This window comes from Mirounga leonina, unplaced genomic scaffold, assembly GCF_011800145.1.
Source record: "Mirounga leonina isolate KUSES-001 unplaced genomic scaffold, KU_Mleo_1.0 Mir_180, whole genome shotgun sequence".
NCBI classification, from domain to species: domain Eukaryota; kingdom Metazoa; phylum Chordata; class Mammalia; order Carnivora; family Phocidae; genus Mirounga; species Mirounga leonina.
In genome coordinates, this window is record NW_023270469.1 from 313569 (window position 1) to 341488 (window position 27920).

The following is a 27920-nucleotide window of genomic DNA, read 5'->3' on the forward strand; positions in this document are numbered from 1 at the left end:
CGGGGGCGGGGGCGGGGCCGGGGCCGGGGCCGGGGGTGGGGGCGCCGTCCGGGACCCCGCCGGCGGCCCCGGGGGCGCGGGGCGCGGGCGTCGGCGTGACCTTGGACAGCTCCCCGCGCTCTGCGGGCCGGTCTGTGTGCGCGAAGCGGGGACCTGGAACCCGGGCTCGTCTGCAGGGTTCCCTGCGTGCTGCGCGTTTTCACGGGCAGACGCTGTAGCTTTAATCGGATTCCCGAAGCGGCGGAACCCCGCGAGGGTCAACTGAGGCTCGTCCGCGATGCGTCTTTCCGGCACGCCTGTTGGGAGGGAATGCGGGCCGGGTGGCGTGGGCGTGAGTCCGGACGGTGGCAGCGGCTGGACTGCCCACGGACAGGGGAGGCCGCCTGTGCCCAGGAAAAGCCTCCTGCTTCCTCGGTGGGCTGCTCTCCCCAAGTCGGGTTTCTAGGGCCGCAGGTGCCCCACAGGTCAGAAATCCTTTCTGGAACCCGTTTTATCCTTACCTCGGAGCTGGAGACCTAAAGGTTAATTTGACAACCGGGATGCGACAAGATGTCATGCGGCGGTTCCAAGTGCCTGGTGCTCTGGCTCGGAACCCTGCAGACCGTCAGACCCTGGAACGTGGCGATATTCTAGGACTCGAGATTGCGGCGTGCTCAGGGGGTTCTGGGATTTCCCAGAACCGAAGCCAGAAAGTGATTCTGAGATTTGCAACATCAGTCCCTCAGTAACCTCCTGGGAAAGTTGTGGTTTTTTCAAGCCACTGACGAAAGAGCCCCTGAGTCGCTCAGGAAGGAAACCTGTTGCAGAGTGAACTCCACAGCGACTGTTAGGACTGCTCCTCCTGGCGCACTGGAGAATCTGTTCTTCCTGTGCTGGGAACAGGCAGTGAGCGGAGGATGGGTGCCCAGCTGGGCACTGTTTTTCTTCAAGTCAAGGGAAGAGGGATACTATCTGTGCAGGACATCCCTGAGCACCTGGAGCAACTACCAGCTAACTATCTCAGGCTACATGTCTCAAACTCAAGAGATAAGCAAGCACCATTTCTGTTTCCCACAAGGGCATGAGGCAGGCGTGATGGAATTGTTTGCCATTACTGGACTGACCCCTGCCATTTCTCTTCCCTGGGCACAGGAGGCATATACAGAATACCTGAGGAGCATCCACTACATCTCCCAGGTGCTGCTGGAAGAAGTGGAAACCACCAAAGGTACGGCTCTCAGCCTCACCACTCCTCCTGCACTGAACAAATGATGGACAGCTTAGCCCTTGGTGGGTCTCAGGCCTGGGGGTGTCCTATGTCCTACCCATTAGTCGTTAGCAGAAGGTGAATGGGTGAACACTCAGCATGAGCTGTCGTAGTGTGATGTGGGAGCAGGAAGGGATAGGTGCTGTCAGGGGATGGAAATGGGATGGGGCATAACCAGAGACTGAACATCAAACCCCGGCCCAGAAAGGAGTGAGCTGCTGAAAAGTCAGGGGCTGGGGGCAACACTCCCAGCAGAGGGATGTGCAAAGGCCCTGAGGTGAGAGTGGATGCTGGGTACGGGGAAGAGTAGGTGCAGTTGGGGCAGTCATGGCCTTGGGTGGAACTGGGGTTGTTGTGGTATAAGGGGAAGCTTGTAGAGGCTTTGTGGGAGAGAGGCCAGCATGGAAGCAGAGCCTCCAGGAGGCTCCCACAGTGAGGACAGCAGTGATAGGACCACTTGGAGATGGAAGGAGTGAAGGGCTTGGGGACGTTCTTTAAAGGTAGACCTTGGGGCGCCTGGGTGGCTCAGTCCATTGGGCGTCTGCCTTTGGCTCAGGTCAGGATCCAGGAGTCCCGGGATCGAGTCCCGCATCAGGCTCCCTGCTCAGCGGGGAGTCTGCTTCTCCCTCTGCCCTTCATCCCGCTCGTGCGCTCTCTCTCACACTCTCTCAAATAAATAAATAAAATCTTAAAAAAAAAAAAAAGTAGACATCACAGGTTTGCTGGGGGTGGGGGATGAGCCGCTGGTTGGCAGGATAGGGGGTGGAGACAGTGAGCCACTGTTTGGCGGGGCGGGGGGGGGTGGACAATGAACTGGGGGGAAACTGAGATGCAGAGGGCTGGTCCAGGGGGTGGCAGGAGCAGACTTGTGTGGGAAGAATAGAGAGCTCCATCATGAGCATGTTGTGCTTGAGGTGCTCAGCACCCTGGTGGATATGGGACCATGGTGGTTAGGGAGGGGTAGGGTCATCAGAATCAGAGCTGCCCCAGAGAGGCAGTGAGCTTAGCAGAGCTCTGGGCACTCCAAGATGGAGGCCTGGGAGGAGGGCACAGCAGAATGGAAGAGACAGACCCTGAGAGGTCGAGGAGCCCTCAGAGAAGGACTCGACATGAGGGTATTAGTGAGGGAGTTCCAGTGGGAGTCAGAGGGTTAAAACAGGATGCAGTGAGAGGCTGGCTGTAATGCGAGCATAGGTGGGTCAGGAACTACAGCTACTGGGGTCCAGCTCCTACAGTCCCTATCTGCTGACGGGAGTGATCCCCAGAGGAGGGAATGCAGAACAGAAGGCCCGGGGATGTGCCAGGGCTGGGGTCAAGCACAGCCAGAGGGCAGGAGAGAGGTGGTAAGGTTGTCTCTGTGAAATGGTCCATGGCCACAACAAGGCTCACCTTGAGGGGCTGTAAGTACAAGGAAAGCGCTTGCTGAGAAAAGGCCTGGTTAGGGAGGAAGGGGGCTCTGATGGTCCAGCAGGGATGACAGGTCAGATGCTGGGCTGGCCAAGCTCAGAGCCCACACAGCATCAGGAAGCAAACCCCCCGCAGATGATCAGAAATGATGAGGAGATGAGGTGACCTAGAGGTCAGAGATGAGGAGGGGGGCAGGGTGACACAGGGTGAAGAGATGAGGAGGGGGATAGGCTAGCATAGGGGTCAGAGATGAGGAGAGGATGGGCTTGTCCTTGTTTTTATCTCAGCAAGAATCTGTTTAGCGATAAAGGTGATGGTGACCAGCTTTCTTGTCTCTTGATCCCCAGAAGGTGGAGACCCTGTGGCCCCAGACACCTCAAAGATGCTGAAACTGGCTGAGCAGTGTCTGGAGAGGGCCCAGTCAACAGCTGCCAAGCTTGGTGGGTCTCCAGCAGATTTCCCTAGGGCATTCCCCCACAAGTCTGCATCTCTGTGGGACACTGGACTCCATGCTGCCCCTTGCTTATGTACGTCTTGCAGGGAAAACGCACCTGAAGCCAGCCACGCCTGTGGCTGCTCCTGGCCCCTCATCTACCAGCCGACATCGTCGGGTGTACTCGGATGAAGGGGGGAGACTATCTCCGTTTCTGCCGCCCGAGATCTTCCAGAAGCTTCAGGCAGCAGAGTCACAAAGTTCTAAGAAGTAAGAAGGGGCCAAATGGAAGGTGGGCTGAGCCTGGGTTTAAAGTCCAGACAAAGGGAGCTAACCACAATGGTTTTAGTTAAAATGGGTCCGAGAATGGAAACAGCCTCGTGCTTGACAAAAACAAATGCAGATCCCCTTTGGACAGAAGCATGTGCACGAATCGCACACAGTCAGGTATAAGCAAGCATAGAAAGAAACCAGAAGCTTCAAGAGTAAGAGCAGAAACAGCCTGCAAGTATTCAGGTGGAATTAGCAGACGTTTCGCTAAACTGCCGTGCTCTCTACATTTACAGAAGTAAAAAGCAAGTTTGAAAATAATGCCAGGGGACAAAAAAAAAACATAAAATCTGACCCAGCAAATAAAGAACCAAGTAGAAACAAAAATATAATACCAAAATTGTTTTTAAAAACTAACTGAAAACAATAACGACAAATCACATCCTGCAGGGAGAGTCCACACATGCACACAAAAATGAGTGGTCGGTTTTTAACAGAGCAGACATAGTTGTGGAAAGAATGAGTGAATTGGTTAAAGGGTCAACAGACCCCCAGAATGACTCACAGAGGGGAGAGAAAAAAGAAAGTCTGAGAGAAAGATAGAAGATCTAACACAAGATTATTGGAGTTCCAGGAAAAGAAAAGGAAGAAAATGGGAGAGGCATTATTTGAAGAGCTAACAGGACATAAGTTTCTGGAACTGAGAAAAACGGTCAGATACAAGAATCCCCACTAGGACAGATAAGGCCTGGCTCCTCGTGGCCCTGGTGCTGCCAAGCCTCCAGGTCCACTGCCGCCCAGAGGTCCCAGGCCCTCACTTCTGCATGTGCAGTTTGGGGGCAGGACCAGGCACAAGACCTCCATCCCAGGACAAATTTTCCCTCAGCTGGAGTCCTCACAACTGACCCTCTCCCACCATGAAAGCATGAAGACCTGTGAGGCCAAAAGTCTCAGTGCGGGGTCGGGGGTAGCTTTTGGTGGCCATTTCTACCAAGTAGAAAGGGTTCTCTATTTAATGGGTGGCAGACTCATCTAGTTGTTTGGCTCACATGAGTCCTTTAAAAAGTTTCATGTTGTTGCCAAACACGTATAACTGATCTGCAAAAAGTACGATGTCCAGCTTCTCTTGAAAGATCAGAGATCTTAGCAACGGCAGGTCCAGGTCAACAGGGCAGGGTCTCCAGTCCACCCCAGACCTCCTCCCTCCTTTTCATTTCCTGCCTGCCCCCACCACCACCTGCTCACCTTCTGGTCTCAGGGCACACTCAGGGAGGGTCTTCAGGTCACCAGAGCATTCCAGAGCTTCCTGGGGCCTGGACAGCAGCTCGTCACTATTTCCAGGGAGCTGACACCTCTGGAGGAGGCCTCTCTGCAGAATCAGAAGCTGAAGGCTGCCTACGAGGCACGGATGGCCCGTCTGGACCCCAGCCAGGCCATGCAGAAGACATCCCTGGTGAGTGGGTCTCCGGGAGGGTCTGGGTTGGTGGTGGAAGAGGAGTAGGCCTTATCTTCTCCTTCCTCTCCGAGACCCTGTCTCTGCAGCGGCAGATGATGGAGAACCTTGTGATCGCCAAAGCCCGGGAGGAGACAGTATCCTTTCCCTCCAATCCTGGTGTCCCGAGCTGAGCAAGAAGGGGGAGAGGTGGGAAGTGAAGGGCCGGAGTGGGGACAGAATTTGTCCAGCTTCAGAGAGGCATGACCTTGAGGGACGGCTCCTGCTCTGCCCGCGTCCGCACAGGCCCTCCTGTTCCTCCTAGCACCCACGGGCCCCTCTCCAACCGTCCAGTCGGCTAGGGCTTGCTTCGTTCCCTGAGCGAGCACCAGTCCTCAGGCCTGCTGCCTCCTGTGCCCCGCCTGGCCTGACCATACCCCCGGATGCCTGGGGACTCAGTGCAGGCGGGCGGGGGTGCCGCCCCACCAGACTCGGCCTTGACTCTGCCGCCCCAGCTGCAGAGGAAGATGGAGGAGCGCCGGCTGCGGCTCCAGGAGGCAGCCAACAGGTGCGTCTCCTCCCGTTGGTTTGGGGACAGCCGAGAGGACTGGTGGGGACTTCCACACCCACCCCCCGGCCCTAAGGTGCCCCACTTCGTCTTTCACCCCAGGAGGTTCTGCAGTCAAGTTGCCCTGAGCCCAGAGGAGCGGGAGCAGCGGGCCCTCTATGCCGCCATCCTCGAGTACGAGCAAGACCACGTGAGTGCCGGGAGCTGTGACTGGGGCTGTCATGGCTTGCTGTTCCCAGGGCCCGTTGGTGTTGGGTCTTCCTATGCCCCAGGGAGGGCATGGACAGTGTGGTGCTGGTCTTCCGGGGTGCAGCCTTGGCGAGGGGGCACGCAGGGACCTGGCCATGCTCTCCAAAGAAGTCCCCTGCCTTGCAGGACTGGCCGAAGCACTGGAGGGCCCAGCTCAAGAAGAGCCCAGGGGACCTGTCGCTAGTGACCAGCCTGGTCTCCCACCTGCTCAGGTACCAGGGCCTTCCACCCCCCTACCTCCTGGTTGGCCCTGAAGGCAGGCAGACAAAAGGACCAGAAAGGAAAGGGACAGAGGGGAGATCGGGGGTGACTGTACGGGGCGCCCGCAGGCTCCCTCGGAAGGGCTGGGGTTGCAGACGTCCCATCCGGCCACCCTCGTGGTCTTTTCAGCAGCCGCCTTCTGCCTTCTCAGGGGGGTGGGTCAGACTCTACCTGCCACAGTTACTCACAAGGAAACTGCAAGCGTCACTCCTCCGAAATGTGTCCGGTGGGGCCCCGTGGTGGGCAGGTGGACGGCAGGTGAGGGCGTGGCCTCAGCACTGCACCCCCACACCTCTTCTGTGCTCGCAGCATTCCCGACCACCCCATCTCGCAGCTCCTGAAGAAGCTCCAGTGTGCAGTGTACCGGGCGCTGTACCCCGTCGTGAGCAGGGCTGCTGTTGGTGCTGCCTCTGCCCCCGGCTGCCGTTCCTTGCCCCCGGACGCCGACGGGCTGCTGGCTCCGGGAAGCCGGCGGCTCCGGCCCTCGCAGAGCCTCTACTGCATGCTCTCCCCGGCGGAGCCCAGCCTGGCCCCACGGCCCCCAGACGGCCCTCAGGCCGGCCCCCCAGACAGAGGGCCAGACAGCAGCCCTGCCAGGCCCCCCTCACCCCTGGCACACAGCTTGACCGGTGTGCAGAGCAAAGACAGCTCCTTTGAAGACCTCGAACACTTCTTGGCTACTTCTGAGGGGTGGGGCCGGGGGCGTGGGAGGCCGCCTGAGCCCCAAACAACGGGGGTGAAGGAGGAGCCGCTGCTGGAGCAGCTGAAGAGCACTGTGAAGGACATACACAACGCCATCGGTGAGGGCCAGCGTGCCCGCAGGACGGGGGGGCGGGGGGAGCTGCTCCACCTCTGAAGCCTGTGCCCCTCAGAAGGCTTTTCACAGGCCGAGGATGGGCCCTGGGGAGGACAGGCTTTCCTCTGGTTGGCGGCCAGCCATGCTGGATCTGCAGAGCCGTCCCTGTCCGCCCTTCTCTGGGGCAAACCCCGTGTTCAGCAGACAGGAAGGCACCCTGCTCCGAGAGCAGCTGGAACCAGCTGTGGGCCCGAGCTCTCCCCAGTCCCGAGTTGTCTGCTCCCTGGGCTGCACTGGGAGGGTTTGGGGAAGGGTCTGCTGTCAGATCCTCTGCCCGCCAGGTGGTCCTAGCCCGCAGGGTTGGACTCGGGTCATTCTAAAGCAAGGACCATCAGGTGTGTGCGGCCTGGTGGTGACAATTTTGAGATTTTTTCCATCTTGAGAGTAGCGTGTGGATTCCCTAGGGGTCGGCGTCTAGGGTGGCTGGTGACTCCCAAGTCCCTTCCAAGGAGGAAGGCTTTCAGGGTTTCCTAAAAACCAGTGAGGGAGTCTCAACAGGCGGCTTGGAATGCCTTTAAGGTCACCTGGATGGGTTTCCCATCTCTCTGGGTCTCAGGTCTTGTTCTAAATATGCTTCTGAAGTTCTTCAGGTTCCTGCAGTTTGGAGTACAAACCCCTTCAGAGAGAGGCTGTCCTTTGCCTTCCTCAGCCTGTCTTCTTAGTTCCTCGGGGGAGCGGGGCATGCTTCTGTGAGCTCCTGGGTGCTCTGCCCCCGACTCCGTGGACACAGAAGTGGGAAGCTTGAGGGGAGTGGAGGGAGGCTCAGGCAGACCCCCACCCCACCGAGCCGGAACACCGTGGCGCTGTCCACACGGGGGGTGGGAGAGGAGGGGGTGGCTGTGGGGCCCACTTGGGCACCCCAGGCTGGCTGGGGATGACCTCCAGGGGCTGCCAGCCTGGGGCTGGAGGGCCCAGCCGTCCCCACAGCGCCATTGTGCCGGCTCTGCTCCCGGCAGACAGGCTGCTCTCGCTGACCCTCCTGGCTTTCGAAGGCCTGAACGTGGCCGCCTCCAAGGACCGGTGTCTGGCCTGCATCGAGGAGCCCTTCTTCTCTCCACTATGGCCCCTGCTGCTGGCACTCTACAGGTACGCTCCCAGTTCCAGTCCCCACGGATGGCCCCCGGGGCACCCTTCCAGTTGGTGCCTCACTCTCAGGCCATCCTCAGATGCCTCACCCACGCCCCTGTGACTCGGGGTGTAGCTAGCTTTACCTAGCCCTGCCTCCGTCCCTGGGGCAGAGCCCCTGGGCAGCTGAACCTGGCCTCTCTCTGCCCCAGGAGTGTGCACCGCCTCCGGGAGGCCGCCCTGAGCAGGAGCATGGAGCTCTACAGGAGTGCACCCCCAGCCGCCATAGGCATTCCCAGGAAGCTCCTCCCCCGGGACCTGGAGGCCACGGGAGCTGGTCCCTACCCCTACTGTGCTGCAGCCCAAGAGCTGGGCTTGCTGGTCCTGGAGAGCTGCCCCCAGAAGAAGCTGGAGTGCATCGGTGAGGGGTTGCAGTTTGGGAGGACAGAAGGGGGAACATGCTCAGATACGGTTCCATCCTACAGGTGACCTGGAGTCTCTGTTTGCCCTGAGCTGCAGACCCTCCCCCCGTCAAGTGGGGGTGTGTCTCACGGGCCATAAGCGGTGTGAGGGCACGATCGGGAGGGAGCTTCTCAGGGTGGGTGCCTGAGACTTGCTGTGGCCTCGGGGCTGTCCTGGGACTGGCTCCGCTCAGCCCTCTCTTGAAGTCACTTCTGTGCCACAGTGCGGGTCCTGCGGGTCATCTGTGCCTGTGCCGAGGATTACTACCAGGCCCAGGAGGCTGCCCCTGAGACCAGACCCCCAGTGGGTGCCGCAGCCATGTGAGTCCCCAAAACAGACTGGGATGGGCACTGCGCGTGTGGGGGACTGCCTGTAGAGGCCAGAGAGCCCTCCTGTCCTACCCCAAGCAGCGGGACTGCAGTTTCTGCCTGGATTCTGGGCCCCTGGGCCCCAGAATCCCGCTGCTACAGTGAGCTTTGCAAAGCTCATCGTCCAGCAGAGTACCCATGTCCACCAGGGGCTTGGGCTCCAGCCCCCGTGAACGATGCATTCCCGCCCCCCTGGGCAGGACTTCTTAGGAGTTAGGGAACACCTGACTAATCTGGTGAAATTTAGGGTTGCTTGTCCCAACAGCACGTGCTTGGTCCCTCAGTTGCACACTTTGGGGGAAAAGCCCCAGCCTCAGTGAAGAGCTTGCTCCCTGTGCTGAGCCCCCACACCTGGGGTTCCTGTATCATCCCTGCCCCCACTATCCTGAGGTGAGGCAGGGGGTCTTCTCTACCTGGATCTGCGATGCCTGGTTCTATCTGTCTTATCTGAATCCTCCTGGGGCCAGCAGCCTCTTGCCCTGGCCCCCATTTGGGGCTCCCAGCTCCTCAGCACCTGCAGGGGCTCTTTCTGTTGCCACCCTGCCCCAGGGACCAGTGTTATAACAAAGGCACCTGTCATTTGAACCTGGCGGGTGGGCTTTAGCACCTACTACACCCAAGGGCCTGGAGGTAATGGGCAGGTAGAAGCTAGAGTTGAGCATGAGATCAGCAAGCAAGAGCTCCACCCAAGGAGAAAGAGACAGATGGTTGGTGGTCATACTCAAGCCATAGTTTTTGCTTGATGCCCTTCCCAGAGACCACCAACCCGTGGGCCCCGTGGGCCAGGGTTCTGCGTGCCCTGCAGGGCCTCCGTTGGCACCTTTTTAGCTCCCCTAGATGCCTCTTGTGGGGGATCTCAGGTGCCTGGCTCCGATCCCGGGTGTCAGCAGGCTGCCTGGACGTGGGCCATCCCCTCCATTATCCTGCTCCCCAGGTGTGGGCAGCCTTGTGGGGCAGCCCCACACGTGCACTGGGGGGGCATCGCCTCGCCCAGCCGTGGGCTCCGGAGCACAGGGTTCCCATTCAGGGATGGCCTTGCTGCCTGTAGGGACTGCCCTGCGTCCACTCCCAACTCCCCCACGCAGGTGGGCAGGAGGGGCGCAGGGAGAGCAGCTGGTCAGCCCTGGACCACTCCACAGGCCGAGCTGGGGGGCTGCAGGGTTTGGGGGATTGAGCAGCCATACTGGGCCCCAGAGCCTACCGGCCAGCCGTGCCTCTGCCCAACAGCGGTGCCGACGACCTGCTGCCCATCTTGTCCTTTGTGGTGCTGAGAAGCGGTCTCCCCCAGTTGGTGTCAGAGTGTGCAGCCCTGGAGGAGTTCATCCATGAGGGGTAGGAGCCCCCGGCTAGAGTCAGGCCAGCATGGTGCACTGAGCAGGTGCTCCCAGGTCGGGGGTCCACCTGTGCACATGGCCCATGGTCCCCTCTGCCAGTCCCTTCCTACTTCCCCTTGCTCAGCATACTGCTTGGACAGGACCTGGGTGGGGGGGCCATCCCTTGAGCAGCATCTGCCTGGGGAGTGGGCTATCCTCTAGCCCAGCCTCCCTGACAGACCCCTGTGGGACCTCAGCATCCAGGTCCTGCCCCATGAGGGCAGACACCCCTTCCAAAGTGCTGGGGGCCTCCTTGCATCCCCTGGAGGTGACAGATGCTGCCTGGGCCCACCTCTCCACAGGTACCTGATTGGAGAGGAGGGTTACTGCCTGACGTCACTACAGAGTGCCCTGAACTACGTGGAGCTACTGCCCCGGGGGGCCCTGGGCAAGTAGAGGAGGACAGGACCTGCCGAGGACCGTCCAGGAGTCACCTGCTGGGGGGAGGGGGGCACTAGGCCAGCTGTGGTGGGGCTGTGTAGCTCTCACACTTGCCCTAACCTGACATCTGGCCCAGGGACTTGAGACACCGCTGTTCCTCAGAGGCACCAGCTCCTAGGAAGTAGGCCCATCTCTTTCTTGTCTCAGCCTGAGAGGCTCTGTGCACGAACATCAGAGCTGTGGACTCCCCTTGGGGCCGGTACACATGGTCCTCAGCCCCAGCAACTCAGCGGTAGGGAGGGCGCCTTGGGCCTGGCAGAGGGCAGGTCTGGTTTCTCTCCCTTCCCATCCCTGTGACAGTCAGCTTCCAGCACCAGTGGCTTGTTAGTCAAGAAGAGGGCCTGGCCCCATACCCTGCCTCCCACCCAAGGGCTGGGGCCTAGGTGGTCTGAAACTGTGCTGTTTACTTATTGGGCATTGATCACTCCATTCTCCTCTGGAGCCCAGGCACCCCCAGGGCACCCACCCGTGTCTGGGGCCTCTGAGCCACCCCGGCCCTTGGCACGGTACGAATTGGACCCCTGGCCACTTCCCATCCCCGCATGTCCCCTTCTGGGTCAGCGTGAACCCAAGGGTCAGTGCCTGCCTGCAGCCCAGTGCCCACTCTGACTGTTACATGCCCTGGGCAGCCACTGACACAGCCAAAAATAAAGAGGTCACTGATATCTCACGCTGCACGGCTCGCGTGCTCGCCATTCCACTGGCCGTGCGGAGGCCTGAGTAGCACAACCCCTCCCCTGTGGACCAGCAAGAGCCAGACTGTCCCAGAGACCACCTCCCAGACCCTCTGGGGCAGGACATGCTCCGCGGGGCTGAGTGGGTTGGGCAGGACCTGGGACTGGACCTCTTGGCCTGCAGGGTCTCGGGAAGCACCTTCATTCTCCAGGTGGGAAACACACATAGGTGTCCTGAGCTGTGATCTGTGTCGCCCCTAAAGAGGAGAAAGCAAGCAGCATCTGCCAGGGAAGGAGGGACCCCTGGCAGACCTGAGTTACCCCGAGGCAGGTGGTTTGGGCCCAGCCACCCCAGGGGCCAGTTACGGGAGCAGTGTGCAGGTGCCCCGGGGAAAGGCTCCGCGGAGATGGCAACAGCAGTTGGTGTTTATTGGGTGCTTTGCAGGTCTGTCTTCCGAGGACTTCCATGAGGAACTGAGGCAGGAGCAGGGGAAGCACCTTCGCTAGGCTACGTCTCATGATGGCAGAACTGGGTTTGAGCCCAGCAAGCCAACTCAAGAGGCCAACGGGCACCTGCAGTCCAGACCCCACAGTTGGGTGCTGGGCCCAGTGGGCTGGGGCAGGCCAACCCGAATCCCTGGGACAGCTGTTGTCTCTGGAGCTTTTGTGGCCTGTGGTCTTCTGCCTGTCAGTGCTCCCAGAGCAGACAAGCCAGCACCCGCCCAACACCTTGCCTTTGTCTCCCCACCCTTGGCCCCCCTAACATTCTGCTTATGCTCTTGTAAGTGTAGAGTTCTGAGTAACCCAGACCTGGATGAGCACACCAGCCACCATGGAGCCTCGGGAAGAAGAGGTAACATCCCATGGTTCAGTCCTTGGCATTGACGTCTCAAGGATAGGATTTTAAAGGCCGCTGCATAAAGCAGATGGAGGATGAAGATGTGTCTTCAGCTAAGCCTGATAGTGGAAGTACCTGTTGGCTTGGCGCTGGGGACCACACCTCTGGGGATGGGCCCCATATGGGGGGCTGTCTCCTTGGCACCCTGTTCCAGGCGCTGCAGTCGGACAGGCTGAGCCCATGACTCTGAGCCCATGGTTCCTCCATAAAATGGATGAATAATCCACTCTTCCCACTGGAAATCCTGCAGATCAACAAGAAAAAGGCAGCAGTCCCAAAGAGAAAAATAGCAAAGGCTATGAACAGATTGTCTACAGAAGAGGAAGGTTTTTTTTGTTTGTAGATGTATTTATTTATTAGAGAGAGAGCATGCACGAGCAGGGAGGGGGGAGAGGGAGAATCTCAAGCAGAGCAGGGAGTCCGACACAGGGCTCAATCTCATAAACCTGAGACCATGATCTGAGCCAAAATCCAGAGTCAGACAGTTAACCAACTGTACCAGCCAGGCACCTCCAGAGGAGAAAGTTTTAAAAAGCTAATTAACAGAAGAAGTGTTCAAAACTTTAAAAATCAAGAAATGCAAATTAACACAGTAACAAGGTAGAATTCATGTGCACTATACTGGTAAAATCCAAAAGCTAGGCAAAGCTGAGCATGGTGGTGTGCAGAAGCTGGAAACCATACACAGGGGCGGGGGGAGGGTTGCAGCAGATTCAAGAACTAGCTGCAGTCCTGGGCCAGCGCAAATGCCAAATGACCCTCCGACCTTACGACCAGGTCATGAGAGGACATGTACACAGATGGAGTCAGGCAATGTGGCATCCATCCCCGGGAGGGTTGAAGCGGAATGTGGTGAATGCACGTAGTCCCACATCGATTGCTGTGTAACCAACCACCCCACCTCACCGGCTTAAACACAACAGCAGTCGTTTACTTTGCTCAGGAATCTTCCATTCGGGCAGGGTTCCTTGGGGACAGCCCATCTCTGCACCCCCAGCATCAGCTAGGTCAGCTTCCAGGCTGGGTGACCCAATGTCAGGGATTGGAATCATCTAGAGCTTTGTCCACGCGTCTGCAGTGGATGCTTGTCAGCTAGGACCTCAGTCAGGACTCACAACCACATTCTCAGAACCATGTGAGGCCTGCGTTAGTTTCCTCTGGCCACCATAAACAATGCCACAAACTGAGTCAAGTAAAAAACTAGAAATGTACTGAAGTTCTGCAGGCTAGAATCTGAATTCAGGATGCTGATGGGACTATACTCCCTCAAAGTACTAGAGCAGAATCCTTACTTGCCTCATCCAGCTTCCTGCTCCTACAATCCTTGGCTGGTAGCTGTAAGTAGAGCCCCAGTCTCTGTCTCCATCACCATAGGCTTTCTCCCCTACATGCTGTGCCTAAACTTCTCTCTTAACAACATCAGTCGTATTGGATTTAGGGCCCATCCTAATTCAGCATGACTTCATCCTAACTTGATTATATCTGCAAAGAATGTGTTTCCAAATAAGCTCACATTCCCAGGTTCTAGGTGGACACGGATCTGGGGGGACATTATTCAGCTCAGTGCAAGTTCTCTCCATGTGGCCACGGGCTCCCCCACAACATGATGGCTAGACTCCAAGAGCAAACAACTCAAGACAACAAGGTGTTTTAATGACTTAACCTGGGAAGCCAAACAATGTCACCTCCATTCTGTGGGTGCAAGTAGGTGCAAAGACCCGCCCAGTTTCAAGTGTCATACTGAGAAGAGCCACACGTGCCCTAGATTAGCAAGCAACGGCTGAGAGCAGTTGCCTGGAGTCACACACGGCAACAGGACTTGAGTGCGGAATCAAAGCAACAGAACCCCATCTACTTCCAGTTGAAGACGCAATCGTGCACGCTGTGGCAGGCTCTGCACCGAGGCTGCGGATTCCCCACACCGCAACAGTTGTCTTAGGGTTGCGGGCTATGACCATGGATGGATGCAATTCAGAGGCCTCGCATCTGAAGACCACGATGAATTCAGTGGTGAAACCGAAGGGAGTGGTTAAGCTCCACCCTTCCGCACAGAGGCCGGAGAAGACCAGAAGTTAACTGTCTCCTCACGGCTGGTGTGGCCCTAGAGCTGGGTTCAGTGCATCGTAAGCGAAACGCCTCTATGTTGAGTGGTGGCCAGCAAAATGTCTCAAGGAGATCCCCAGCTTGGTTCCAGTATTCCTCTAAAAGTCCCATTTGAAGTATGTGAAGACGCACCTGCAGGGTACTGCCAGGTGAAGGCTCTTGTTAAGAGAAAGATCTTCCCAGGCAGGTCCCATCTCAGCAAAGTGGTCTGGAGAGGTGAGGGGCCCAGAAATCAAGGGGCAGAGCCTGCCCAGGGAGGAAGGTCTACAGAAGACCTTCCTCGCATGGAGCTGGGCCCCCAAGGGCTAAATCTCTCCCATCCCTCCTCCGCCCAAGTGGCTTTAGCGCACGGGTCGGGCGCCTGGAAACGAGGCTGCCCTAGTTAGGGAGGGGCCTTCACCCCGCCGCAGGGACCAGGAAGCTGAGCCCACAGAAAGACCAAGGCCGCCCCACCCACCTGAGGCTGCTGTTTCAACCACGCGGAGACGCACCTCCCTGGGCTCACGGTGAGCTCTGGGCCCGGGCCGGGGCGCACTGGCAGCACCCGCTTCCGCCCCGGCCACCGCTGCCGGGGCCCAGCTCAGAGGAGGGGGCTGCGCGTACGCACCGTTCCTCGCGCGCCCGCCGCGCGCCCGCCCAGGATCCGCCGCGAGCCGCCCGGGGCCCGCGGGCAGGCGGAAGACGCGGGGGCAGGTGCTCCGCCGAGCGGCACAAGGCCCCGCCCCCAGCCCGGCCCACCCGGGTGAGCCGAGGGGGCGGTGCCCGGCGCAAGCCCCGCCCCGGGCGTCACGGCCAAGGCCGGTGGGCGGAGCCGGTGGCGGCGGAAGAGCGCGGCCGCGGGACGGGTCCGAGCGGAGAGGTGGCCGATTGGGCTCCGCTGGGGACCGACAGGTAGAGCGGTCCCTCGCGGGGCCACAGCACGCTCTGGTGGGCGAGGTGGGGGTCTCTTTTCGGGGGGAGACACAGCTGGCGGGCGGGTCTCCAGGGAAGCGGGGTGCTGTAGATACTGGGGGCCGCTCCGCTGGCGAGGTCGCCGGGCTGTGCGGGGACATGTGGACACGGGGGGGGGCGCACAGCCGGCGGGGACAGGGTCACCGGGCCGGAGGGGGGTCTGTGGACGCTGGGTGGGGGCTCGGGGGGCCGCACAGCCGGCGGGGAGGGGTCTCTGGTTCCTGACACCGGACCCCCGCCCGCCAGAATGGGCAGCAGCTCGCTGTCCGAGGACTACCGCCTGTGCCTGGAGCGTGAGCTGCGGCGTGGCCGCGCGGGCGTGTGCGGGGACCCATCGCTGCGCGCCGTGCTGTGGCAGATCCTGGTGGAAGACTTCGACCTGCACGGCGCGCTGCAGGACGACGCGCTGGCGCTGCTCACCGACGGCCTGTGGGGCCGCGCCGACCTGGCCCCCGCGCTGCGCGGCCTGGCCCGCGCCTTCGAGCTGCTGGAGCTGGCGGCTGTGCACCTGTACCTGCTGCCCTGGAGGAAGGAGTTCACCACCATCAAGGTAGGGCGCTGGGCCGAGGGGGCGCCCCCGCTCAGGCTGCCGTGTACCGTGGGGCAGAGGATACCATTGAACAAGGGATTTCATGGGTCTTCAGAGCCGCGTGGCTCTTCAGGGCTCAGAGGGGATTTGGGGCGCTTTGGGGCAGCTCTTGGCCAAGGTGTCCCCCCTCCCCCCCCCACTCCCAGGGCTGAAAACATGGTGTGGGCAGAGGCCACTCACCCTGGGTGCCTGCCTCCTGGGGAGATCCTTGCTCCTCAAGGCTTGAATCAGTGCCCTCCCCCAAAGTGGCCTCACAGCCCAGGTAGCACAGAAATCCTAGGACAGGTGCCTGGGAGGGACTTGAGGTTCCATGGTCATCCTAATCCTTGCATGACCCCATTTATAGAAGAGGACGTTGGGTGGGTGTATCCCCTGTGAAGTAGGTAGGGGCTGGAGGCCCTGCATACGCTGGGGTCTGCACTGATCACCCCTGTGGGTGAGCTGCTGGCCTGCAGGAGGGGGCAGGCATACTTGGCCCTCAAAGCTAATTTGGAAGAGTAGGAAGGTGCTGATGTCATTGGGCACGTGGGCGAGTCCACCTCCACTGGTTGCCATGGCAGCAGCAGCCTCTCTCTCTCTCTCTCTCTCCCCCCCCCAACCCCTTTTCCTCTCCCTCTCTCTCACCCCACCCTCCTCCACTCCCTCCCTCTCTCAAGAGGTGAGCTCTGGAGCCTATTGCTTCATGGGGACACCTGCTGGTCAGAAGTTCTAGGACATTTTAATTCAGAGAACAGGGCGGGAGGCACCCTCAAGCGCCAACCCCGTGGGAAGCCAAGAACCGAGCGGACAGGCCTGCCCTTGCGGTGCTCCTGGGCTTCAGTGTTGGGCAGACCTGGTTGGGATCTGGTTCTGCTTCCTCTTGGCTGTGTGGCTTTGTGCAAGTTACCTAATCTCTCTGAACCCATGTCCTCATCGGTGAAACACACCCAAGAGTAGTGCAGTCCAAGGTCTGTTGTGAGGGCTGAAGGCAAAACCCTGAGTACAGTGCCCGCCCACGGCAGCGCTCCGTCTGCGGGAGGGATGCTGACGGGATCCCAGGGCTCCCGTCTGGGAGAGACACAGCACCATCATCCTGAAGCCCTTCCAGTTCCTCACAGGACTGCAGCCTAGAAAGCACTTTCCCATCTAGCACTCCTGGGCTCTCAGCCCAGATGCACGTTAGAGCCTCCGAAAAATACGGATGTTTCATCTATGTGGTGGAACGCTACACAGTTGGAAAAAATGAATGGCTAAGCCTCTGTCCCAATGGGGAAAGCTCTCCAGAACAGGACGTGGGAAGGTGGAGTTCAGGACAGCCTGTCTGGAGAGCAGATAAGCACCCGTTTGTGTTTGCGTGACCCAATCTCGGCCCCAGGGGGGACAGGAGGTGGAGACCCCAAGGCAAGTGAGATTTCTTTTTTTAAGATCTTATTTGAGAGAGCGAGCGAGCGAGCGAGAGAGCAGGAGGGGGGTGGGGAGACCGAAGCAGACTCCCCGCCGAGCAGGGAGCCCAACGTGGGACTCCCATCTGGGACCTGAGCTCAGCTGACTGAGCCACCCTGCTGCCACGAAGTGCGACTTCCTGGCGTGGGGGCTCTTTATTTTGTTCTGCCTCAGCCATGGAGATGGGTGTGCCGGGGTGGGTCGGAGCATGCGGCTGAGCAGCCCCTCTGAAGGGAGTGCCGGCACGGCCTGGTTCCGGGGGGAGGCCAGGGCCAGGAGGAGCTCGAGCGTGGGTCGGCTGCTGCTGACCAGGACCCTCCTCTGCAGACCTTTTCAGGGGGCTATGTGCACGTGCTGAAGGGCGCCCTCTCGGAGGACCTCCTCCTCCAGAGCTTCCAGAAGATGGGTTACGTGCCCAGGGACAACCACCGCCTCATGATGGCTGCCCCGCCACCCGCCTGCCAACTGGTGCAAGTGGCCCTGGGCTGCTTCGCCCTCCGGCTGGAGTGTGAGATCCTGGGCGAGGTGCTGGCGCAGCTGGGCACCAGCATGCTGCCAGCCGAGGAGCTGCTGCAGGCTCGGCGGGCCAGTGCAGACGTGGCCTCCTGCGTGGCCTGGCTGCAGCAGAGGCTGGCCCGGGAAGAGGAGCCGCCGCCTCTGCCCCCCCGGGGCTCCCCAACAGTCTACCAGACCCCGCTGGACCTCTACCGGGACCTGCAGGAGGATGAGGGCTCGGAGGAGGCCAGCCTGTACGGTGAGCCCTCGCCGGGCCCCGACTCCCCGCCCCCAGAGCTGGCCTGCAGGCCGCTGCTCTGGGAACAGAGCGCCAAACTGTGGGGGGCCAGGGGCGCAGCCTGGGAGCCCCTGGAGGAGGCTGAGGTGCTGCCGCAGGCCAGCAGCCCACCCTATGGGGCCTTGGAGGAGGAGCGGGAGCGCGAGCCCACAGCCTTCTCCTTCCTGGCCCTGCGAAGAGAGCTGCTGAGTCAGCCTGGAGACGCGGCTGCCCCCAGAGCCCCAGGGAGCCCCTGCCAGCCCCCCGGCTACCAGGCGCACAGCTGCCTAGCTCCTGGGGCCCTGCCCGCCCTCTGCTGTGATACCTGTCACCAGCTGCACGCGCCCCACTGTGCTGCCCTGCCCACCTGCCGAGCCGGCCACGCGCTTCGCCCGCTGCTCAGTGAGGGCCAGCGGCGCCTGTGGCTGCAGCGCGCGCAGCTGGACACCCTGCTCTATGACGGGCCCGGGGCCCAGCCTTAGACCCAGCCAGGCCCTGCGGCAGGGTCTTCCCGAGACCGTTTCTGTGGTGCTTCTCTGGGCCTCAGCACTCCTCGGGCCTAAGCCCCCAGCCACCCTGCGCCCAGGGGACTTCTGGGCACAGCGAGGTGGGGCATCGGGCTTCACAAGGCAGGAGGTGGGGTCCTGCCTTCCATGGGAGGCTCCTGCGTTGGCCTGGCCGACTCCCTACCCCCGGCACCCAGCATCCAGGCCCATGTCCAAACGTGCTGGGTGGAGGAGTCTCACCACCAAGCCTATGCCCAACGAAGGGCCCTCTCCCTTCACTTTCGCTCCTTGCCCCATCCCACTGTAGGGCCCACCGCTCAGCCTGTGGACCTGAGCCCTACAGTTGTCCTTCAGAACACTGCTTCCCTCCACGTGTCCAGGGGAGAGTCTCCTCACAGGGCTGTCCCTGGGAGCCACTGAGCACCACTGTGACCAGTCTGGGGGCTCTGCCAGGTACATGGCTGAGCTAGCCCCTTGCCTAGAGGTGTCATGAGCCAGCGCTGAATGAGCTGAGGGCTGGCTCGAGACCAGCTGGGCCAGGGAGTGTGGTCCCCAGGTGGAGAAGAAATGATCTGATCTCAAAGCAGAGTGGGGAGCCTCCCCAGACACCCAGAGCATAGGCGGCAGGAGGAAGGACGCAGGCAGCTAGTGGGGCCTGGATAGGCTGTCACTCCCCTCGTGGGTGGAGTGTGGGGCTTCTGAGCAGTCCGCACCCCACAAGCCACCCTGCTGTTGGCTTTCTGCTGCATAGGCTCTGAAAGGCAGGGCAGGAGGCCGTGCAGGCTTCCCACCTGAGAATGCTCCCTGGGTCCAGTAGTAAGGGTGTGGCTGGGTTCTTGAGCAGCCACCTGCTAAGGCAGACTCTTAAGGCCAAGGCAGGCAGGCAGAGCCCCCTCCCCTGGGAAGTATTCAGCCACAGGACTAGAGGGGACAGGTGCCTGTCTTCTGTGCTGGGTGCTCTACCCCCGTCTGTCTATCCCACCTCCCCTTCTCCCCAGCACTCAGAGAACCACCATCATGTCCCATGAATCAGAATATTAAAGTTCATTAAAGGACACTGAACCTACTCATACCTGTTAGAAAACCTTTTATCTCTCTGACTCATGCCCCTTCCCCTCTGGGCCTCAGTGTGGGTCAGGGACAGGGCTCAGACCCCAGTCCCTCAGGTGGGATGTGACCCACACCCGACCTCTCCTTCCCATTCTGAGTGTGCCAACCCTGCCGGTGGGGGGGGGGGGTGCGCCTCTCCCTGCCCTAGACAGACCCTGGTGATCAGGAGGGAGCACAAGCCACCATGTGGGGTCTACGCATCCCAAGCCAGCAACACCCACTGAATTGGGCCCAGCAGGTGTTTCCTCCTGGGAAGGGAGGGTCCCAAGCTTTTACCAGCTGAGGGCGCGGCAACAGGTGTCCTGAATGAGGTCCCACCCCTTCAGGGTGCACCCACCCTGCATCACCCCCATGCCCACTCCCCGCTCTTCTGGGGAAGGGGTGTGATCAGCCGGAGCAGCGGGTAGGTCTCCGCCGAAGGAGGAGCTGGGTCCCAGCAGCGTCGTGAGCCTGGACTGCAGAGGCCTCCCCATTCCGTTGCTGTCCGTCGCAGATGTGCCAGCCCGGTGGAGGGGCTGTCAGGGCTTACAGCGCTTGCCCTGGGCCTCAGACGTGGCCTGGACGGCCCGCTTGTTGCGGTGGTGGGGGAAGGTGGGCATGAGCTCCGGCTCACAGGCTGCGGGGAGGAGTGCGTTGGGGTCTGAGAACCCCACTGTGCATCCGTGTCGGGCCCTGGAGTCGCGTCTCCCTCTGCCCCCCTCAGACAACAGTCTGTGTGGCCAGCGAGCACCCACGTGGGCCTCAGCATGCAGCCCCTGCTCCACCCGGACAGGCCTGTGCCAGGAGCCCGCCCCACCACCCCCAGGGACTCGAGGAGCTGTGGGAGGCCGTGCCCCTACACCCCCACCCTGGACAGAAAGGGCCACAAGACAAGCGCGCTGCGGGGCTCAGTGGGAAACTCACGCAGGGGCTTCTCCTTGAAGTACGAGCTCTCCAGGCCATCTCTGGCCGTTGCCCTGGACAGGAGGCCTCCGTGTTAACAGGACCCCGGCTGCCCCTGGGGCCGCTTTCCCACACACCCACCCAGCTCCGCAGCCTCAGGTTCAAATTTCCTGACAGCAAAAGGCGAGTGGCCAGCAAGGGTCTGCGGCCCAAAAACAGATGAGAAATTCAGAGTGGGCTCCATGATCTGGGTGGGCAGCGACCACCCACACTGGGGGCCTGGGCCTCCGCGTCTGTTGGGGGAGGGGGCACCTCTGTGGCAGCGTGGCCAGAGTTCTGAAAACCCCCCTTTCGAGGGCTCGGGTTTGAGGCCAGGTCAGCACCTTTTCTTGGGGTCGTACATGAAGAGGAAGTTCAGCAGGCGCAGGCCAGCCTCCGAGAGCCACGGGAACTTGTGTTTGAGGTTGTTGTACGGCTGCTTCCTCAGGCTGTACTGACCCACCAGCGGCAGCCTGGAGAAGCCCTGCAGGGAGCAGGAGTGGAGCATGGGGGCTGGCCCGGGCAGGGGGCAGAGGGGGGCGGATGAGGGCAGAGGCCGGGCACTCACTGGCCAGATGTTCTCACTGGGCGTCCCCAGCAGCTGCACAATCAGGTCCACCTGGTGGATCTCGGACGTGCCAGGGAGAAGGGGCTTGTGGGCCAGCAGCTCGGCCAGGATGCAGCCCATGGCCCTGCAGAGGAGAGCAGACCTTACCTCACACACCTGTCCCCTGCTGCCACACACCTCTGCTGAGGCCAAGTGCTGGGGTCAGGACAGGGTGGAGCTTGGGAGGAAGTCAAGATGGGACATGACCCCGTCCCAGATGGCCTCTTTGGGTGACCATGAGGGCAGGGCCTTTCTTCTGTGGAAGCTACGTTCTCATGCTTCCTCTTAGGGATCCCAGGCTCCGGCCCTCCCCCTCCCCCTGGGGGCTGGGAGGCTGACAAAGACCCCAGCCCTGTTCCTGCCCTTGTGAGCCCCCATGGGACCCACCCCAGCCCTTCCCCCAGGTCCCAGGAGCCGCATTCACTTCTCACCACATGTCTATGCTGGTGGTCTGCGTGGTGGTTCCCAAAAGCAGTTCGGGGGCTCGGTACCTGCAAACACAGGTACTCCCCCTCGTACCCTGCAGTGAAGCCTGGGCCTCCACCAGCCTTCCTGACAGCCTGAGGCAGCCCGGGCTCCAGACTGCCAACCCCAGCTCAGACCACCTTGTCCTCCCAGCCCACAATCGTGGGTGACACACAGAGTAACACCAACTTTGCGGGTCGGCTCCTAGGAGTCTGCCGCCAGCCCAGTCTGTAGACACGGCTGGCTGACGCATGGCAGAAGACCTACGATTTTGTATCGTTAACCACAGGCCTGTTCTGCTGCTTCTTAAAAACATGCATGAGAAAAACTACAGAAAGCTGAATAAACCGCCCCACCCCACAGACAGAAGTCTGTGAAGCGACCTCCCCTTCTTGAGAGGGCTCAGAACCAAGCAGGACAGTCCCCCGCCCCGCCGTGCTGTCCTCCGTCCCGACAGCCCCGCTGTCTCAGGAAGCTGTCCTAGACCCAGCCTCTAGGAGTGCGTGTGGCCCTCTGTAGCTTCAAGACCCTCAGGATCCTTCTGCTGCTTCAGCATGATCAACCCCCACACTTCCTCCACTCACCAGAGTGTGACCACCTTGGGGGTCATGGGCTTCACTGGGATGCCATAAGCCCGGGCCAGGCCGAAATCCGCTGTGACGAAGGCAGAAAGGCAGTGTGTCACCCAGCGGGGGCTAAGAAGCTGCCGTGTGCAAACAGCTCTTAGCCCCCGGGGAGCTGGCAGGGACTGACCTGCTCCCCCGCCCCAGTGGCACTCAGAGACACCTGCCACAGTGCCGGCACCCAGCACCCACCTGTCTTCACACAGCCCTTATCGGTCATGAGCAAGTTGGACACCTTCAGGTCCCTGGGACAGAAAGGGAACATCGGTGATTCCCAGGACGTGAACCCCACAGGGCAACTAGGTTGTCAACGTCACAGGCAGACTCAGAACGCTTTCCTACACATCCCCTGTTGGAACTTTTTTTTTTTTTAAAGATTTTATTTATTGGGCGCCTGGGTGGCTCAGTCGTTGAGTGTCTGCCTTCGGCTCAGGTCATGACCCCGGGGTCCTGGGATCGAGCCCCACATTGGGCTCCCTGCTCGGCGGGAAGCCTGCTTCTCCCTCCCCCACTCCCCCTACTTGTGTTCCTGCTCTCGCTCGCTCTCTGTCAAATAAACAAATAAAATCTTTAAAAAAAAAATGGATAAAATCTTTAAAAAAAAAAGATGCCCTGAGCCTGGAAGGTTCCCCCACTTTCCTTGTGTCTGTGACGAGACTGCAGGACTTCTCATAGCCTTGTCAGCTCCCCCAGGGGGAAAGCAGGTGCTGTGGGGCCAGGATCGTGCCATTCCTCCCCCCGCCGCCCACTTGGGGCCCCTCCTACCTGTGGATGATGAAGTTCTGGTGCAAATATTGAAGGCCTCGGAGCACTTGCAGCACAATGCACTTGACCTATGCAAAGGGCAGGATGCATCAGTTAAATGTGCCACACAAGGACCTGGGATGGTGCCTCACTCCAGGCCCCCCAGCCTCACACCTGGGCCTCAGAGAAGGGTGTTGGCATGTTCTCCAGAAGGCTGGCCAGATCTTGCTCACAATAACCCATCACCAGAAAGATGCTGGAAGGAAAAGGGGAAGACACAGGGCACCTCCCACGTCCTCCCAGGTAGGCCAAAGGATCCTCCTGGAATTGCAGGAGGCATGAATTCGATTTGGGGGGAGCACAGGGAGGGGGATAGGAAAGGCAGGCTCAGCAGGGCCCAGTGCAGAGGACCAGCAGACTGCATACCTCTCCAGGTGGTTCCCCACAACGACTTCCTTCAGCTCCACGATATTCGGATGGCGAAGGCGAAGGAGCAGTGTGATCTCTCGAAGGCTGCTGATGGGGACCCCTGCAGCCAGACAGCCTCCTCAGTGAGCCCCACCCCTACCCCTGCAGGGCTCTGCCCACAACCTCAGGGAGAATCAAGGCCACCTGAACATGCACTTTTCTTTTTTTAATTTTATTTATTTATTTGACAGAGAGAGAGAGATCACAAGTAGGCAGACAGGCAGGCAGAGGGAGATGGAGAAGCAGGTTCTCTGCTGAGCAGGGAGCCCGACGTGGGGCTCGATCCCAGGACCCTGGGGTCATGACCTGAGCCGAAGGCAGACGCTTACTGGGACCATGACCTGAGCCGAAGGCAGACGCTTAACCGACTGAGCCACCCAGGCGCCCTGAACATGCACCTTTAACTCTCCCTTCCTTCAATGATGCAGGGCAGCAACTATCAGTATGCACCACCGTATAGGACAAGGGGTCCACAGTGAGCACAGCAAGGCCCTGCACAGGTGGCCGGGGAGGGGCTGGGGGGCAGAAATCAGGGGTGTGTGGAGCACAGGGGCTACCAGCCTGGCCTTAGGCAGGGAGGGCTGGGTAGAGGGGTGATGGCTGGGCTGAGACAGAAGATAGGGCAGTACCAGACAGAGGGAGAAGATGAACCGCACGGGGTTCAGGGGAACTAAGGCCTAGAGGAGAGGGGTGAGGGCGAGGGGCTGAGGAAGGACAGGACAGGCAGCCTCCCAGAAACAGGTCCCCTTTAACCCTCATGAAGATGCTCTCAGCACCAGGGGTTCAGGCCAGAGGAAGCCTCAGAAAACTGGCACCTTTCTGCCCCTCCCACTTGAGCTCACCATCCTTCTCCTTGTCCATCCGCACCTTCTTCAGGGCGACAATCTCGTCCGTCTGGGTGTCCCGGGCCCGATCTGGAATGAAAACTCATCCATGATGGAATCTTACTTAATCCCGCATCATACACCCTTGTGCCATACAGGGGCCTCGTTCTGAACGCTGGGGGTCCCTTTCTCTTCTTCTTTGACACTGGGTCCCAACTGTGCAAGCAGCAGCCCCAGCCCCACTAGACACATGCTCTCTGGGGAGTCTTCTCAACTGGGCCACGTACAGGGTGCTAGTTACACCAAGCTCCCTCGAAGTTTTCCTCCTTAGAGTCAGGATGCAGGTCACCGCTTTGCCTTCTGTTTACTATGTTCTAGCAGCAAATAAGACACTTTATCCAGGAAAAAAAACCCCACATTTTGTGCAAAGGAGGCTCTTCAAGGCACTAGTGGGTGAAGCTTCCAAACCCTTCTCAGTCTGATGCACACCAACGTCACAGCCGCCACCCACTGAAGCCCCGGCTGCTTTTGGAAGTTCTAGGTTCTGCTGTAACAGCTCCCTCCGCTTGTAACCACACCGGCAATCTGATGCTTACACCGATGGTAATTACACCACGGATTAGAGTTCACTCGTATAACTTCTGCCCTGGCTATAAAGCCCTGGGTGTTTCCCTCCTTCCAGCCCTGACACAGCTCCTGCTGGGACAGGCCCCTGTGCCCGAGGGCTTCCATCCCGGCCACTCACACACAATGCCATAGGTGCCTTCCCCGATACGGTTCAGCTTCTCAAACTCCTTCACGCTCCGACACCGTCCCAGCTGAAAGACAGAGGTGCTGGTAGTGCAGGGCTTGGGCAGCTAACGGAACAACTAAAGATGGATATTTCACGCTTAATTTGTACAAAGGAGCTCACCCCCGTGTTCACCAAACAAGGATAACCACACACTCGGGCTTTCAGAGAAAAGAGGGGTGATGCTACTGGGCCAGCAGACACTTTGACCACAGTATCACAGGCAGCCCGTTCCCGTCCAAGCCCATGGTCCAGACGTACGCGGTCTACAAACGATAACCACTGGCCACATGTGGTTAACATGACAGTAAAATTTCATTTCCTCAGCTGCCATGTGTGTCGTGCTCCACGTGGCTCATGGTAACCATACTGGATGAATCAGAAACCCACATTTGTTTTTCTAAGTAGGCTCCACGCCCAACATAAGACTTGAACTCACAACCCCAAGATCAAGAGTCCATAGGAAGAAACATTTCCACCCTCACAAGAAGACTACCGAGCAGCACCAGTCTAGATCATGCTCTGGAGATGAACAAAGCTTCTACCAAACACAGCGGAAACGCTTCTGTGGCAGAGACTGACTCCAATATCCACACAGTATTTCTTCCTTTGAGTAGGAAACACTGCCCAGTGGCACGTGGCTACCCAGCTGGTATTTCCCACCGTTGTATTTTGCAGCTAGGTATGTCTATTTGACTAAATTTTGGCCAATGGGATGTGAGCATAAAGGACAAGGGCTTCAAGGAAGGGACTTCCCCAGGGGCACCTGGGTGACTCAGTCGTTAAGCGTCTGCCTTCGGCTCAGGTCATGGTCCCAGGATCCTGGGATCGAGCCCCGCATCGGGCTCCCTGCTCAGTGGGGAACCTGCTTCTCCCTCTCCCATTCCCCCTGCTTGTGTTCCTTCTCTCGCTGTGTCTCTCTCTGTCAAATAAATAAATAAAATCTTAAAAAAAAAAAAAAAAAGGGAAGGGACTTCCTGATCAAAGGAAGTTGGTTGCCGCCCACTCCTTCTTGCCCCTGAAGCAGGGTGGGATTTGGATGAGGTGCAGGTAGATCTACAAGACAGATAACTTGAGTGTCTGGCCCCACCTTGTGGAAAATAGCTGCCTCTCTCCAAAATGTTAGGCGAGAGAAAATTAAGAGAGAATTTTGAGCTGGCTCCACACCCAGCACAGAGCCCGACACGGAGCTCCCTCTCACAACACTGAGATCATGACCTGAGCTGAAATCAAGAGTTGGATACTTGGGGCACCTGGGTGCCTCAGTCGGTTAAGTGTCTGCCTTCGGCTCGGGTCATGATCTCAGAGTCCTGGGATCGAGCCCCGCATCGTGCTCCCTGCTCAGCGGGGAGCCTGCTTCTCCCTCTCCATCTGTCCCTCCCCCTGTTCATGCTCTCTCTCTAATAAATAAATAAAATCTTAAAAAAAAAAAAAAAGCATTGGACGCTTAAGTGACTGAGCCACCCAGGCTCCCCAAAGTTCTGTACTTGAGCCACTGTATTTTGGGGTTCCAGTCATAGCAGACAGCCTGTACCCTAACATACCTTCATAATGCAGGACGTTTGTAGATGGACTGAATGAGCATGTCTCCTTGGGTCTAGGAAGCACATGCAGCGAGGTTCAAATTCTAACAGCCTCTCTCTGGCCTTGCTGCCTCCCATCTTCTCCTTCCTTCCTACCACTTGGGGAACCAAGTCAGCATCGCCTGGACTGAGCCCTTGCATGGTCTTGCCTCAGCCTCCTCTTTCCCGTTCTTCTTCACATTCTCTCTCCAGGGGGAACTCCTGGTGCTGCCTATTCACACGGTTTCTCATCTGAGACACTGCTCCTGACATCCTGGGTCGGCACGCCAGTCAAAATCCCAGCCCAGCAGGAACTGCTTTTACAAAATTCCCCCCCAGCTGAACACCATTCTTCCTCTGAAACCCTGACCCTTTCACAGCCGGCAGCAGCGGCTCGTGGGCGCTCCGCTGGCTGTCGGAGCTGCCGTGAGGTTTCGCGTCGCGCGCTGCCGTACTGGCAACGAGGTGAGCACCTGCCGAGCATCTGGGGGGGCCGGCGGCCCGCGGACTGCCACCGTGCCTTCAGGATCCTCACCGGCCTCCCAGGGCACCGGCTCCCACACAACCCAGCCCCAGAGTTCACACAATCACTCCACACCCAAAGCTCCACTCTCCCCATCTCGGGCTACACGACCGTGACGCGCAGAGCAAGACGCCACGCAAGCGGCGGCTGTCGGGCGGGGCGCCGCCCGGCGCCTTCCAAGCCCAGGGGGAGGGCACGCCGGCAGTCCCCCGCGGGGAAACGCCCTAGAGCCCGGGGCCCGCTCTTCCAGAGGCTGCCGGCTGGGGACAGCGCCGGGCGCCGCCACCACCCCGGCCCTCGCCCCTGCCGCGGCCCCGAGGACCGCCGCCGGCTTCCGCGCCGGCCGCCAGGGACCCTGGGACTGTCGTTCCCGCCCGCGTCGGAAACCTCAACGCTTTAGCGCGACACTAAGGGGCTCCAGAGCGGTGCAGTCCCGCCCTGCCGCCGGCAAGCTGCCCCGAGCGGCCCCCCGTCGCACCCTGTGTTCCGGAGGCACCGTGAAGAAGCCGTCCTTACGGATACACTTCAGACGGATCTGCTCCGACTCGGACTCCGGGTCCCCCATGTCGGGCGGCCCCCCAGTTCCCGTGTGCGCAGGCGCAGACCAGGTTCCTCCGCGCAGGCGCGTAGAGTACTTCCGGGGCATTTCTACCTCAGCGACGGTTGCCCGGGAAACCATGCGACGACCCGGGAGGACCTCAGTTTCTGCCGTCCGCTCGCGCTACCGACGTTCGGGCCTGATCTGAGTTTTAAGCGCGGGCACCCGAGGCGGCTGGGGTGCTGGGGAACGGCCGCTGGAGGAGGAGGAGGAGGAGGCTGGAGTCCGAGGGGCGGGGGGCTCCCTCGGAGCCAGGCAGGGCGGGGAGCAGAGCGCGCGTCCGAAGGGCGCGGGAAGAGCGGTGGGAGGCCGCGCTCCGGGCATCGGCGGGTGGAGCGC

At 59.9% G+C, this 27920-nt stretch overlaps 3 protein-coding genes across 15 annotated transcripts; 2 read left to right on the forward strand and 1 right to left on the reverse strand.

Annotated features, from left to right (window-relative positions):
* The first annotated feature begins 90 nt into the window (after positions 1–90).
* Positions 91–11101, forward strand: VPS9D1 (VPS9 domain containing 1). The gene is made up of 14 exons (XM_035024560.1): positions 91–1207; positions 3001–3093; positions 3194–3356; positions 4698–4809; positions 4884–4946; positions 5304–5356; positions 5459–5546; positions 5732–5817; positions 6176–6666; positions 7679–7808; positions 8000–8208; positions 8473–8569; positions 9845–9949; positions 10293–11101. The coding sequence occupies exons 1-14, from the start codon at positions 1009–1011 to the stop codon at positions 10384–10386; spliced, it is 1983 nt and encodes a 660-aa protein (XP_034880451.1). The 5' UTR covers positions 91–1008; the 3' UTR covers positions 10387–11101.
* Positions 11102–14874: 3773 nt separating this feature from the next.
* On the forward strand, positions 14875–18411 carry SPATA2L (spermatogenesis associated 2 like). Of its 3 annotated transcripts, none has more exons than XM_035024562.1 (3): positions 14875–15042; positions 15304–15607; positions 17396–18411. In XM_035024562.1, the coding sequence occupies exons 2-3, from the start codon at positions 15305–15307 to the stop codon at positions 18320–18322; spliced, it is 1230 nt and encodes a 409-aa protein (XP_034880453.1). In that variant the 5' UTR covers positions 14875–15042; position 15304; the 3' UTR covers positions 18323–18411. The 3 variants fall into 3 exon arrangements, with proteins under 3 accessions (XP_034880453.1, XP_034880454.1, XP_034880452.1); XM_035024563.1 differs by having other exon boundaries at positions 14875–15033; XM_035024561.1 differs by having other exon boundaries at positions 14875–14997.
* A 1152-nt stretch (positions 18412–19563) lies between these two features.
* CDK10 (cyclin dependent kinase 10) lies at positions 19564–27805 on the reverse strand. Of its 11 annotated transcripts, XM_035024572.1 has the most exons (14): positions 27462–27553; positions 24854–24926; positions 24396–24482; positions 24127–24198; positions 23243–23345; positions 22991–23072; positions 22838–22905; positions 22265–22317; positions 22034–22103; positions 21416–21475; positions 20946–21069; positions 20722–20861; positions 20360–20412; positions 19564–20072 (listed from the first exon to the last, which is right to left on the reverse strand). In XM_035024572.1, exons 4-14 carry the CDS (start codon positions 24143–24145, stop codon positions 19975–19977), a joined length of 870 nt encoding a protein of 289 aa, XP_034880463.1. In that variant the 5' UTR covers positions 24146–24198; positions 24396–24482; positions 24854–24926; positions 27462–27553; the 3' UTR covers positions 19564–19974. The 11 variants fall into 11 exon arrangements, with proteins under 11 accessions (XP_034880463.1, XP_034880455.1, XP_034880464.1 ...); XM_035024564.1 differs by lacking the exon at positions 24396–24482 and having other exon boundaries at positions 27462–27791; XM_035024573.1 differs by lacking the exon at positions 24396–24482 and having other exon boundaries at positions 27500–27566.
* Between the last annotated feature and the right edge of the window lie 115 nt (positions 27806–27920).

What these genes read in the sequence shown, in the direction of transcription:
- VPS9D1 (XM_035024560.1), top strand. Translation starts at nt 1,009, where the DNA reads ATGTCTCAAACTCAAGAGATAAGCAAGCACCATTTCTGTTTCCCACAA. An exon ending in CCATGCAGAAGACATCCCTG is followed by an intron (nt 4,810 to 4,883) that starts GTGAGTGGGTCT and finishes TTCCTCTCCGAG; the next exon opens with ACCCTGTCTCTGCAGCGGCA. An exon ending in CCAGTGGGTGCCGCAGCCAT is followed by an intron (nt 8,570 to 9,844) that starts GTGAGTCCCCAA and finishes TCTGCCCAACAG; the next exon opens with CGGTGCCGACGACCTGCTGC.
- SPATA2L (XM_035024562.1), top strand. Translation starts at nt 15,305, where the DNA reads ATGGGCAGCAGCTCGCTGTCCGAGGACTACCGCCTGTGCCTGGAGCGT. An exon ending in AGGAGTTCACCACCATCAAG is followed by an intron (nt 15,608 to 17,395) that starts GTAGGGCGCTGG and finishes CCTCCTCTGCAG; the next exon opens with ACCTTTTCAGGGGGCTATGT.
- CDK10 (XM_035024564.1), bottom strand. Translation starts at nt 27,662, where the DNA reads ATGGTTTCCCGGGCAACCGTCGCTGAGGTAGAAATGCCCCGGAAGTAC. An exon ending in GATGGACAAGGAGAAGGATG is followed by an intron (nt 23,346 to 24,126) that starts GTGAGCTCAAGT and finishes GTCTGGCTGCAG; the next exon opens with GGGTCCCCATCAGCAGCCTT. An exon ending in CACCCTTCTCTGAGGCCCAG is followed by an intron (nt 22,906 to 22,990) that starts GTGTGAGGCTGG and finishes CCCTTTGCATAG; the next exon opens with GTCAAGTGCATTGTGCTGCA.